Source organism: Anabrus simplex, chromosome 1, assembly GCF_040414725.1.
Source record: "Anabrus simplex isolate iqAnaSimp1 chromosome 1, ASM4041472v1, whole genome shotgun sequence".
NCBI classification, from domain to species: Eukaryota; Metazoa; Arthropoda; class Insecta; order Orthoptera; family Tettigoniidae; genus Anabrus; species Anabrus simplex.
Window position 1 is genome coordinate 1243368567 of NC_090265.1, and position 13547 is coordinate 1243382113.

The 13547-nt window shown below is 38.3% G+C and overlaps 1 protein-coding gene across 1 annotated transcript in view; it reads right to left on the minus strand.

Annotated features, from left to right (window-relative positions):
* Su(z)12 (Polycomb protein Su(z)12) overlaps positions 1-13547 on the minus strand; it is a 399441-nt gene that overhangs the window by 67836 nt on the left and 318058 nt on the right. The window contains exon 6 of the mRNA XM_067137639.2: positions 9983-10200. Within this exon, the coding sequence (XP_066993740.2) occupies positions 9983-10200 (218 nt within the window). The remainder of the gene's footprint in view (positions 1-9982; positions 10201-13547) is intronic.

Sequence of the window (13547 nt, forward strand, 5' to 3'; positions counted from 1 at the left end):
AACAGTACTAAATTTAGCAAATGGATCAAGCAATCCCTATGTATGTATGTATGTTCAGTCTTCAGCCCTAAGGCTGGCTGGATCCACTACAGCTCCGCCATCAGCTGTCATAGATGGCCTAGGCATTACTGAAGAGGCGTACTAGGGAAATGAGGATTGAGGTAGTTTCCCGTTGCTTTCCTCACCGAGCCAGCAGTTGCTATTACATATCAGTCTGCCAAGCCCACTAAAATGCTTGCACCAACCGACCCTATGAGCAACATTTTCACACCATTCATAGCAGGGACTGGCTGCAGAAGGAATGGCATTACTAGCATTGCTCATACCTTAGTCACTTTCATATTGTCAAAGCCAAGTATAAGACAGAGACAGATCAATGAAAGTAACAAAATTACTCTAGCCCATACCAGAAGACATAGTGCACTGTAAACACTAGGTCTCGTCAGCAAAGGCACGAGCAATCCCTAATAATTACATAAAATCAACTTCATGGTCCGTATCGCACTTTAACACATTCACAACTAAGCATTTTTTATTTTCCACCTTGTTGATACATTAGTTGCTTAAGGCAACTTATTGGTTAAAAGAGGTACATGTTTCATAAATTATTAACATCTTCAACCACATAACACTGTTTAGATGAAAAATTCATATATTGACAAAGTATCAATGCTTTGAGAGAAACTGGTTTGACAGAAGGCAGTTTGGGGTTAGGAAAGGTTATTCCACTTAAGCTCAACTTGTAGGATTTCAGCAAGATATAGCAGATATCTTAGATTCAAGAGGTCAATTGGACTGTCTCGTGAATGACCTATCTAAGGCATTTTATAGGGTAGATCATGGGAGACTACTGGCAAAAATTAGTGCAATTGGACTTGACAAAAGAGTGACTGAATGGGTGGCTCTGTTTCTAGAAAATAGAACTCAGAGAATTAGAGTAGGCAAAGCTTTATCTGTCCCTGTAATAATTAAGAGGGGAATTCATCAAGGCAGTATTATTGATGATGATGATGATGATGATGATGATGATGCTTGTTGTTTTAAGGGGCCTAACATCTAGGTCATCGGCCCCTGATGGTACGAAATGCAATGACAAAATAAAAATCCAAAATCCTCCACTGACCAGAATTCAAAACGTGAGAACGAAAAATGAACGGATGGATATGAAGTTAAAACAATCAGTGGATCCGACCCGCAATGCCTCAGTCTCAGAAAATGATGGAGAACAAGAGTAATACTGACCAAGGGACTGCTTCCATAGCTCAATACTGCATCGATGATGCTTGCAAGCTAAAGGGGTCCAAAATATAGGTCATCGGCCTCTCATAATGGTACTTAACGCTTGGAAAGTAGAACCATGGTATTTGACATGGTGCGGTACTAATCAAAAGTATCATAGACTTGCGGTATTTCACACATTATGGTACTACTCACAGGTAATACAGACCTATGGTGTTTCACACATAGTGGCGTCATTTACAGGCAACGCAAACCTATGGTTTCCATCACGTAAGTGTACTAACCACAGGGACTCGTACTATCCTGTGGTGTTCCTTATACAGTGGGTACTAATCATAGGCAAGCCAGAACCCTGGTGTCGCTCATATAGTGCTACTAATCACAGGTACCGTAAAAGCCTGATCGCACGGTGCTCCTGATTGCTACTAATCACAAACCTATTTCGTACCTAACGTAGTAATACACGCAAAAATAGCGACCCATGGTGTTCCCCACGTGGTGGTACTAATCACAAGTAGTTTCATGGTTCTAATCCAATCAACACTTGGTCGCCCCTTTTAGTCGCCTCTTACGACAGGCAGGGGATACCGTGGGTGCATTCTTCGTCTGCGTCCCCCACCCACAGGGGGTTGTGTGTTTGGTCCGCGAGAGGTATTTTATTTCCCTCAAGTCCGCCGGCAAGCCGGTTAGGATCCCCCTATCCGCCACCTGGCGCCACATGGGAGTATCACCTCTCCCCCTGCTACGCCAGCGTAGTAGGTTCGTGGGGCAGTATTATTGGACCTTTATGTTTTCTTATATATATATATATCAATTATATGTGTAAAGAAGTGGAATCAGAGGTAAGGCTTTTTGCAAATGATGTTATATAGAGTAATAAATAAGTTACAAGATTGTGAGCAACTGCAAAATGACCTTCATAATGTTGTGAGATGGACAGTAGGCAATGGTATGATGATAAAGAGGGTTAAAAGTCAGGTTGTGAGTTTCACAATTAGCAAAAGTCCTCTCAGTTTTAATTACTGCATTGATGGGGTGAAAGTTCCCTTTGGGGATCATTGCAAATACCTAGGTCTTAATATAAGGAAAGATCTTCATTGGGGTAATCACATAAATATGATTGCAAATAAAGGGTTCAGATCTCTTCACATGGTTATGAGGGTATTTAGGGGTTGTAGTAAGGATGTAAAGGAGAGGGCATATAAGTCTCTGGTAAGACTCCAACTAGTGTATTGTTAGCTCGATTTGTTCTGGGCGATTTCTGACAAAAGAGTAGTGTTACGAAAATGTTGCAAAATTTGGGCTGGGAAGACTTGAGAGAAAGGAGAGGAGCTGCTCGACTAAGTGGTATGTTACATTTACAAATCTCATGTTATGGTCCGTATTGAAATGTACTTAAAGTCTAATACTAATACTAGATTGTAAATTCCACCTGTTCAATACTTAAATTGCTGCGTTGAAATGAAATCTGGAAAATAAGGCACCATGTAAGTTTATATATTCCCGAATCATGCTTCGAGTGCAAGAATACATACATATGACAATCTGGCCGCAATTTTTGAAGTAAGATATTTACAACATGTGAATGCTGAAAAAACATAGAAGATTCTCAGCTATGGGAACACACATGACTACCACAGGTCATAAATTTACCAACATACGGTAGAACAAGATCTGACCATGATATAAAAACTTTAAAAAGAGCAGCTTAATGAACACGTAAGATCTACACATTCATCTACACCAACTTTTAAAGAAAAATGATAACTTTAAAGAGGCTATACAATATAAGAACCCATTATGTGATAAAATTCTGGTGTATTTGAAAATGCTTGAAAAAGATCACGAGAAAATAATGGAATCTCTCCATCTCCAGATAGCCCTACGACGTCTTCCTTCTCCTTTGAAGCAGAAAGTAACAACAAGGAAGTTAATGACACACTAATATCCCCTGCTCTTCCACCTCCTCAAGTACGTGAACAAGAAAAAACACATCACTCCTACACCAGACACAAGACCATAAAAAAGACAAGAGATACTGTTTTAGAGGAAAGCAGGTTTAAAAAGAAGTTGTACCAAGTCGAGAAATCATGGATCTAATATCTAGCATGCTTAGTGAAAGACAATTTGAAGTGTTTCTAGGCAACACTAAAAGCCACAAATAAAAACTAAATAATGGTCTACCACAGGGATCTGTTTTAGCACCATTACTATTCAATTTGTACATTCACGATCTACCAACCACAACACCAACTTAGTTCATATATGCTGATGACATCGCACAGGTAGCACAGAGTAATAACTCGGAAGACGGTGAACAAATTCTTACGCAGGACCTCAAGAAGATATCAACTTTCTTTAAGACCTGGAGATTGATCCCCAGCACAACAAAAACTGAAGTCTCTTGTTTCCATCTAGCAAATCGTGCTGCAAACTACCCACCAAGAGTTCTACTCAACGGACGAAAGCTGAGGTACAATCCTTTCCCAAAATATCTTGGAATCACTTTAGATAGAACCCTGAGCGACAAAGAGCACATCACTGAGCTTTGTCATAAAGTCACCGCAAGAAACAACATACTGCAGAAACTCTATGGTACCTCCTGGAGAGCCTCTCCTGATTGTCTACGTTTAACTGGCATCAGCCTTGTCTACTCGGTTGCTGAGTACTGGGCTCCTATCTGGTTGGAAAGTGTACATGTGAAGAAGGTAGACACAAAACTGAACGATACAATGCGTTGCATTACTGGTACCATCAAATCAACTCCATGTTACTGGTTACCTGTGCTGAGTCACATCCCTTCACCTCACTTAAGGCGGAAGCAAGCTCTACTAAGGGAAGCAAGAAAATCTTTGCATCACCCTCTTTGCCACTGCACCAAGAATTCTGCCATCCGTCACAGTAGCAACTGCAATCAAGAAGACCAGCAAGTGTCACTGCAGGGCAACTCATTGCGGATGGATTTCACATAAATGAAAGCTGGAAGCATGAGAGGTCAAAATAAAAACATTGGGAACAAGTGCCCACCATCTTGACCCCACAAAGAAGCCAAACGGTTTTAACCTACCGAGGAACCTCTGGTGCCGTATCACCAATTTAAGGACTAGACATGGTTGTTGCAATTATTTCAGGTACAAGTGGGGTTGGATCAGTTCACCAATTTATGTTAAAAAATAGAGGACTTGATGGCTGCGACACCTAATGCCCGTGATTTGGCAAAATTCTGAGCAGACACTATTTGATATGTATGTCATTAAGTACCATTATGCTATGTAAAAAGTATACTTCTGATACGAATAAATAAATAAGTTCACCAATGTGTGACTGTAACCTGGAAGAACAGAGGATTGAGCACCTGGTCCAATGCTGACCTCTTCATTCATAGCCTGGCACTCCTGATGTTTTGTTCGCTCTCACATCCAGTTTATTTGAGTGGCAGAGAAGGATGAACTTTAAAGTTTGATTTTGCCTTGTATATATATTGTATAAAATCACCATACAATTAAATAAATAAATTTCCATCCTTTGCAAAGTGGACATTCACAGTACTAGCTGAATCTTGATGAATCTGGAATTGTTGAATCATGGATCTAGCAAGCCATGTTTAATAATCATTTTAATATGATAAAGTCCTCATGTGATCGTTCCTACTCCCTGCCGTGAAAGAGTCCAAAGTTGAACTTCGGCTAGTGCTTAGGACGATGGCGGCACCTAGCCTTATTACCAGATCTCGCTTTCTTCCACTAATAAAGGTTTCCTGGAAGTTGCATTTCTTTTTCCTTCATGTATATGTATTGCACCAATGCATTCTTACCTGGAAATTCATACTTCTCCACATTTCCAAAAAAGGATTAATGAGTAACTGTAACTTACTTACAATTCAAGTTAAGGTTAACTTGAATTGTAATTGCTTGTCAATATGGATCATCATGAAAATTGTAACTTATGATAACAGATAATTGTGCGACATCAATCTCTATTGTGCTTTAAAAATCTCTAACTTTTATCTTTTTGCAGAAAGTGTTACAATTCACAATAATCTTCAAGAGCTATGTTTCTTCAGACTGGACGACAATGTGTATAATTCTGGGCATATCATATTGAAGTAGTCTATCTAATGGTAGCTTACAGCAAATCATACATTTTATGGTTATATATGATTTTCTACTTTTCTCAGACATGTTAGGATTAGCACATATTTGGTAGGTTCAAGAGGAGAAGGCACAAAACCTACCGAATGTACATTATTGCATAGTTCACTTTGCTCTTGATATTAATATTAGCTTACAAGAACATACTCTTTGTTCCTTAGTTTTGACCTCTTCTCCTGAAAGTTTGGTGTAAGTATCCATCAGATTGGAGCAAACATTCATTAATATTTTTTGTTTAACAATTTTGGTTTATGTCGTATCGACACAGATAGGTTTATGGAGATGATGGGATAGGAAAGAGCTAGGAGTGGGAAGGAAGCTGTCGTGGCCTTAATTAAGGTACAGCCCCAGCATTTGCCTGGTGTGAAAATGGGAAACCACAGAAAACCATCTTCAGGGCTGCCAATAGTGGGGTTCGAACCCACTACCTACCGAATGAAAGCTCAAGCTCACAGTTGCACGACCCTAACCACACGTTTGTTAAAAATGAAGCCATGTTTTCCAGTGTTGACTTAGTTAAATGTAGCAAAGGCTTTCCAGTCTGTCAAACACATAGCAAATACAATGTAAATTAAAACAATAAAAGCATATCTGTAAAACACACACTAACATACAAAGAATGACATGTTTCGTTCTACAAGAACATCCTCAGATTCTATCAAATCACTTAAAATAAGCTTATGTATGTACAGTATTGTTTACGTAGCGTAAACTTGTCAATGATAGAGAGATAAGTGATAACATGAAACAGTAATGACAAAAAATAAATTATATACAATTATAATATAGTGAAAAACTTACGTATTTATCTAGACTGCCGATGTTAAGTCTGTTGTCACCAAACACTATTTCAGGACTGTGGTCATGGAAAGTTTGTGGTGAGCCACGCTGTGCGCGGAGAGGGGAGGGCAGGACAGGACAGGGAGGGGCCAAGTAGATCGATGTGGATCTCTCCTATTGGATGATAAAATCGGGTAGACTATAGAGTGGAGAGGGGGGAGAGATGTAGGGCGGAGCGGCTGGAGCGCTGTGGAACTTTCCATCAACATTGGAGAGGGGAGAGAAGTTATTGACCTTTTCCATGCGAATGTACCTTTATGTAATATGGATGAATGCAAATTAATAATTTTTAGTTGAATAAAGTAAGGGACGTTATTATTATTATTATTTACGATAGAAGCAATTTAAGGAGTAGGTGTTGTCAGATATTAAGCGAGTAGAGCAAATAGGGGGGGGAAATTATTTAAATGTGTATTATTATTATTTACGATAGAAGCAATTTAAGGAGTAGGTGTTGTTAGATATTATGTGAGTAGAGCGAATAGGGGGGAATTATTTAAATGTGTATGCTCATTCAGGTTATTGGCATTAGTATTTTTTGCGACGTAAATTTCTATTGCTTCTTTTATATTCAAAGATTTACTTTTATTTTCGAAGTGTAAAATTTTTAGATCAGTGTTGATGTCTGTGAAATGGTGTGAACAGTCGTAGATGTGCTCCCCGAAGGCTGAATGCCGATTATATCTGATCGCGGTTTTGTGTTCTTTGTATCTTGTATGGAAATTACGTTTTGTTTGACCTATGTATGTGGCGTTGCAGTTAGGTTCTTGGCACTTGAGTTCATACACTCCTGACTTTGAGAAAGGGTCCTTTTTGTTTAAGTTGCACCTGCTGAAGTGTCTCTGTAGTGTGTTATTCGTTCGAAAAGCTACTTTTAAACCTTGTTTCTTGAAAATGTTAGCTACTTTGTATGTGTTATTGTTAACATAGTTGAGAACCACGTAGTTTTCTTTGTCGTGTGTGGTGCTTTCCCGGCGACTTTTCTTATGTTTATTTAAAAGTTTATCCACTGTGCCTGGAGGATGGTTGTTTTCTTTCGCGATTTGTTTAATTATTTGCATTTCTTCATTGAAATCTGTTGTGCTCATTCTTTACACAAATCCATCAGCTTCACAATGGAACCAGAAAATAACAAGAAAATAAACTATTTAGACATCACAATCAACAGGAATAATGACAACCTATCTTACAAGGTATACAGAAAGCCCACTCAGACGTCACACACTATTGACAACAACTCGAACCACCCATACACACACAAAATAGCAGGACTGAATACAATGATACATAGAGCTATTTCCATACCAATGAGCACAACAGATTTCAATGAAGAAATGCAAATAATTAAACAAATCGCGAAAGAAAACAACCATCCTCCAGGCACAGTGGATAAACTTTTAAATAAACATAAGAAAAGTCGCCGGGACAGCACCACACACGACAAAGAAAACTACGTGGTTCTCAACTATGTTAACAATAACACATACAAAGTAGCTAACATTTTCAAGAAACAAGGTTTAAAAGTAGCTTTTCGAACGAATAACACACTACAGAGACACTTCAGCAGGTGCAACTTAAACAAAAAGGACCCTTTCTCAAAGTCAGGAGTGTATGAACTCAAGTGCCAAGAACCTAACTGCAACGCCACATACATAGGTCAAACAAAACGTAATTTCCATACAAGATACAAAGAACACAAAACCGCGATCAGATATAATCGGCATTCAGCCTTCGGGGAGCACATCTACGACTGTTCACACCATTTCACAGACATCAACACTGATCTAAAAATTTTACACTTCGAAAATAAAAGTAAATCTTTGAATATAAAAGAAGCAATAGAAATTTACGTCGCAAAAAATACTAATGCCAATAACCTGAATGAGCATACACATTTAAATAATTCCCCCCTATTCGCTCTACTCACATAATATCTAACAACACCTACTCCTTAAATTGCTTCTATCGTAAATAATAATAATACACATTTAAATAATTTCCCCCCCTATTTGCTCTACTCGCTTAATATCTGACAACACCTACTCCTTAAATTGCTTCTATCGTAAATAATAATAATAATAATAATAATAACGTCCCTTACTTTATTCAACTAAAAATTATTAATTTGCATTCATCCATATTACATAAAGGTACATTCGCATGGAAAAGGTCAATAACTTCTCTCCCCTCTCCAATGTTGATGGAAAGTTCCACAGCGCTCCAGCCGCTCCGCCCTACATCTCTCCCCCCCCTCTCCACTCTATAGTCTACCCGATTTTATCATCCAATAGGAGAGATCCACATCGATCTACTTGGCCCCTCCCTGTCCTGTCCTGCCCTCCCCTCTCCGCGCACAGCGTGGCTCACCACAAACTTTCCATGACCACAGTCCTGAAATAGTGTTTGGTGACAACAGACTTAACATCGGCAGTCTAGATAAATACGTAAGTTTTTCACTATATTATAATTGTATATAATTTATTTTTGTCATTACTGTTTCATGTTATCACTTATCTCTCTATCATTGACAAGTTTACGCTACGTAAACAATACTCTACATACATAAGCTTATTTTAAGTGATTTGATAGAATCTGAGGATGTTCTTGTAGAACGAAACATGTCATTCTTTGTATGTTAGTGTGTGTTTTACAGATATGCTTTTATTGTTTTAATTTACATTGTATTTGCTATGTGTTTGACAGACTGGAAAGCCTTTGCTACACCTAACCACACGGTCAACGCAATCTGTAACAGAACATTCATAATGATCTTTTGATTGTTTGGATGTTCATAATAAGGTATAAATAAGACATCTCATCACACAAATAGCATAACCTTATTTGCATGAATATTCCATGAACCACCTTCAGACCATTACTCTCTCTACACACCTCACAAATGGCTTGATAAACCTGATTACAAGAGATTTTATAATCTCAATATGTATTCTCCCATGTTCATTTCACAGGTTTCAAGTCATCTGTAATTCTGTTTAGGCTTATGCTTTTATGGTACAGAATAATAGATATGACATTATTTTGGGCTCATGCCATGTGAAAGCAAATAAACTGCAAGGAAATGGTTCATTTCACATCAAGACTTTGCTCTGCTTCCTTAGAGGTAATCCACAGTCATTCACACCTTTTATAATGAACATGAACATAAGCTTCCAAGCAATATGTCCTCTTTTCACAAGGCATAAACCTAAAAGAATATCATGTCTATCTGTAATTCTGATCACACTAAGAATTTTTTGTCCACAGTAAAAAAAGAAATGACTGAATTGTGTAATCATGTTTATAGAGTTACGTATGTTTATAGAATTCTGAAAGGTGAGAAAATAGATCAGTTAGATTGTGTATATTTTAAGCTTTCTTAATTCTCTATGTCAGGGCCTCTCAGGGTGCATGCGCCTGGTCCATGTACTGTGCACGGTGCAAAAGACAATTTCGCTTGGTTGACCAGAGTGCAGACCCCACTCCTCGATTTGGAGCAACAGCGCTGTCTCTCTCTTTCCCCATGCCTGTCTCGCTCGTTCCCCCTGTCTCCCTCTTCCTCACTTGCTCCGTAGCGGTCCAAATCCGAGCCAAGTTGAGCCGAGTAGCCCAGAGACGAAGCATTGGTCCGAGCCGAGCGGGACCGATGCACAACGCACGGAGCTCTTGCGCCTCGATTTGCACGCGTGAGATTTTGGGCGTTTGAGAGGCCCTGCTCTACGTTATAACAAAATTAGAAAAGCCAAAATACTAACCTCCTTAATTTCTCCAATGGCTTCCCAGGATGAATGCTTCTTAGGAGAACTACGAACATTAGCTGTCACCTCCTGCAGCACCAGTTCATAATCTCCATTCCTCAACAGACATCGGTTATGTTTATCATATACCACCAGCTCAGAACCAAAAAGCTTTACTTCCTCTGTCTGCCCTTTCAGAGGTCCAGAAGATGATTTTCGCCGCTTCTGAGCAGGTTCTTTATCAACAGAACACAACATTCATTAGACTATTAAATTATGTAATATGAAAAATATACAATTATTATTTAAATAATTACATTTCCTACTTACCTAAATACAAATATTAAAGTTTCTTAATATATTAAACAAGAAGGCCAATACGTCTTATAATTAAAAATAGGAAGTTAAATTAGACATCTTACAACCAAATATATTACAGTCCAGAAATATCAGACCAAATTCAACCTGGTTTACAACACTGAAGAAAGCACTAGGGCAAGGTAAAACTGATTTTGAACAATGAGAGAGAATATCGAACGGATAGCCGCCCTTATTAAGTAACCTAACCAATCTGGCTTCCTAATCAGTTCATGCAGTACAATATTTATGACAATGAATTTCTTTTGTGCTATGTTTTATTGTTATACACTGAAAGTGTGGTGGGAGGTGGAGGGGCCTTCAATTAAAATGTCAAAAACGGACGTTTGCTTAGAATGTTGGTGGTTAACCCAATGCAGAATGCTGTAGAAAGTCAGTCTACATCGAAACGGGAAAATAACAATGGATTAAGAGCAGTCATGATAACAATGTATGGAGTGATTTGGTGGTGATGATACTGATGAAAGTACTGCTGGATAAATGTCTTGCAGCAGTTTCGTGTTCAAAAGAAGTAAAGTTCTATACAAAAAATAATGTTTTTGAGGTGTGGTGGGTGCCTGAATGTGGGAACTTTGAGAAAGAGATCTCAGTTATGAACTTAGGATGAAGAGGGATAAATGCTTTTTCAACATTTGATTGGTTTTGTGACAACTGGTATGATTATGAAGGGTACTGTATTTGGTATCTTGGGTCCAGAATTGGTAACACAGGCAATCTAGCAGTTTTCCCCAAGTGATAAAAGCATTTTCCACTTTGTTGTAGGAGGGAAAGATTTTAGGGGTTGAGCAAATCCATTTAATTTCAATGGCTAAATAATTAATAATTAATTATTTAATTACTAGCTAATGTACCCGTGCTTCGCTACAGGATTCTCAGAAAGACTGACTTTGTGGTTTTCCTAACTGAAGTCACCATAGGTCAGTACAAAAACGTATGTAGGAATGTAGTGATTAAAAGCAATGTTATCACATAAAATACTCGTTCAAATGAAAAACTTCACGTTTTCTTACTTTTAACGAACAGTACTATGGTGTCGATCCAACAGTCCAAAGTTCCTGAGCTGGAATGCCCAGGCCGCAGACAGCCGTAAACGCTTTTCTGCCATTATTCCGTTAAATATGCACACTTCTCATTTCAATCAGTGCCTCAGAGTAGGGAATGAATAACTCGAATGCTATGATGAACCAGTGTGTTATGTACCAGTAGTATCGGAAAATTTATAAAACAGAGGAATAGCATGCTAAAGAAGAAAGTTACCTAACTCCCCAGCAACTTCCCGTCAATATTTAGGCAGACTGTTGCTCTTGTACGACTGGGAGAGTTGGCCTTGTGATTAGGGGCGCGCAGCTTGCATCCGGGAGATGCTATCGGCAGCACTGAAGATATTATTCCATGGATTCCCATTTTCACACCAGGCAAATGCTAGGGCTGTACCTTAATTAAGGCCAAGGCCGCTTCCTTCACACTCATTGTTCTTTCCTATCCCCCTGTGACGTACGGCAAATATTAAAAAATACTTGGTACGCAGCAGTAATCCTATCTATCATAGATGAATGGCAATAGAAGACAAAGCACATCACAACGAACAATGGTCAATGTAATGTTATTGTTGATCAATTTTATGAGCTTTCTATATTGTAGTTTTTCACATTTAGTTTTCTTTACACTCTGTGATATTAGGGCGTCTTATAACATTATTTATAGCGTAGACTGTAGTTCCTTATTCTCCGACTTTACACACCGATTTTTATTATATCCTGTTTACCGATTTTCTCGTGACTCGGCGCTGATAAGAACTTGGTAACAAAAATCCAAATTCATGAATATCTCTGATCAAAGCCGGTATGGTAACAATGTATAAGACATAAATAATCGTAAATATAACTACATAACTTAAATAGTATTTATTGATACGACCACTAATAATGTAATTATTTGGGAATTCAATGTTAGGCCTACCCCTAAACTACCATTTCATTCAGGGTGAGTAAAACTATTTATGGCCTAGATTGTAGCGACTTTGCATAGGACCACTAATAACATTAATATTTGAGAATTCCATTGTAGGCCTTCCCCTAAACTATCATTTTTCTCAGCGTGAATACAATTATTTATGGTCTAGATTGTAGCGACTTATTCCTCAACTTCCCCTACCGATTTTCGTTAAGATACGACAATAACAAATATATGATAATTAAATTTTAGGCCTTCCCTAAACTACCATTTCACTCAGCGTGAGTAAACCTATTTATGGCCTAGGTTATAGCGACTTTTTTCCCGACTTTGTATACCGATTTTCATTAAGATATGACCACTAATAACATACATATTTGAGAATTAAATTCTAGGCCTTCCCCTAACTACCATTTCAGTCAGCGTGAAAAAAATCATTTATGACCTAGATTGTAGCGACTTATTACCCGACTTTGCATACCGATTTTTATTAAATTCTCTTCAGCCATTTTCTCGTGATGCGTGTACAGACAGACAGACAGACAGACAGACAGACAGACAGACAGACAGACAGACAGACATTATGGAAAAGTAAAAAGTGCATTTCCTTGTTACTGTGGACACGACTGATACAGAAATACCATCCTTTTTAAATTCTGAGCAATGTACAGACAAAACTCTTATTTTATATATATAGATACACAGCTAAATAATATAGGTTATTTATTTAGCTTATGGCAAATTACACAACATATGTAAAATAAAATAAAATGACAGTTTGGGTTGTAACAAACTAAAAAGGAAAAAAAAATCAACTGGGCACCTGAAATATTCAAAGTTTTATACGTAGGTCGAGTCATAAGTCATGGCAACTATTTTTTTTCTCGCGAACAGGAGACAACACGGAAAATCTAAGATATGCATTTGGAAACGTACGGTATGTACTTGCGTATGGTGCCATTAGATGGTATATGTAAACAACAGTGTGGGAGTGAGTGTCACAAAATGGAAGTCAACAAGCAGGAGCAACAATCGTATATTAAAATAGCAGTTCTCCGCAGCAGAAATGCACGCCAATGGTATGCAGAGCTGCGGGAAGCATTAGGTGTGCATGCCATGCCCTACAGAATGGTGGTGAGGTGGCATTAGCAATACACATGTATATTTGCTGTCTATACCATAATAAAACAATGTTTACCAATGGCCTATGTTCTGTCACTTTCCTACGAGAATCTCCTGAAGTCAGAATTTG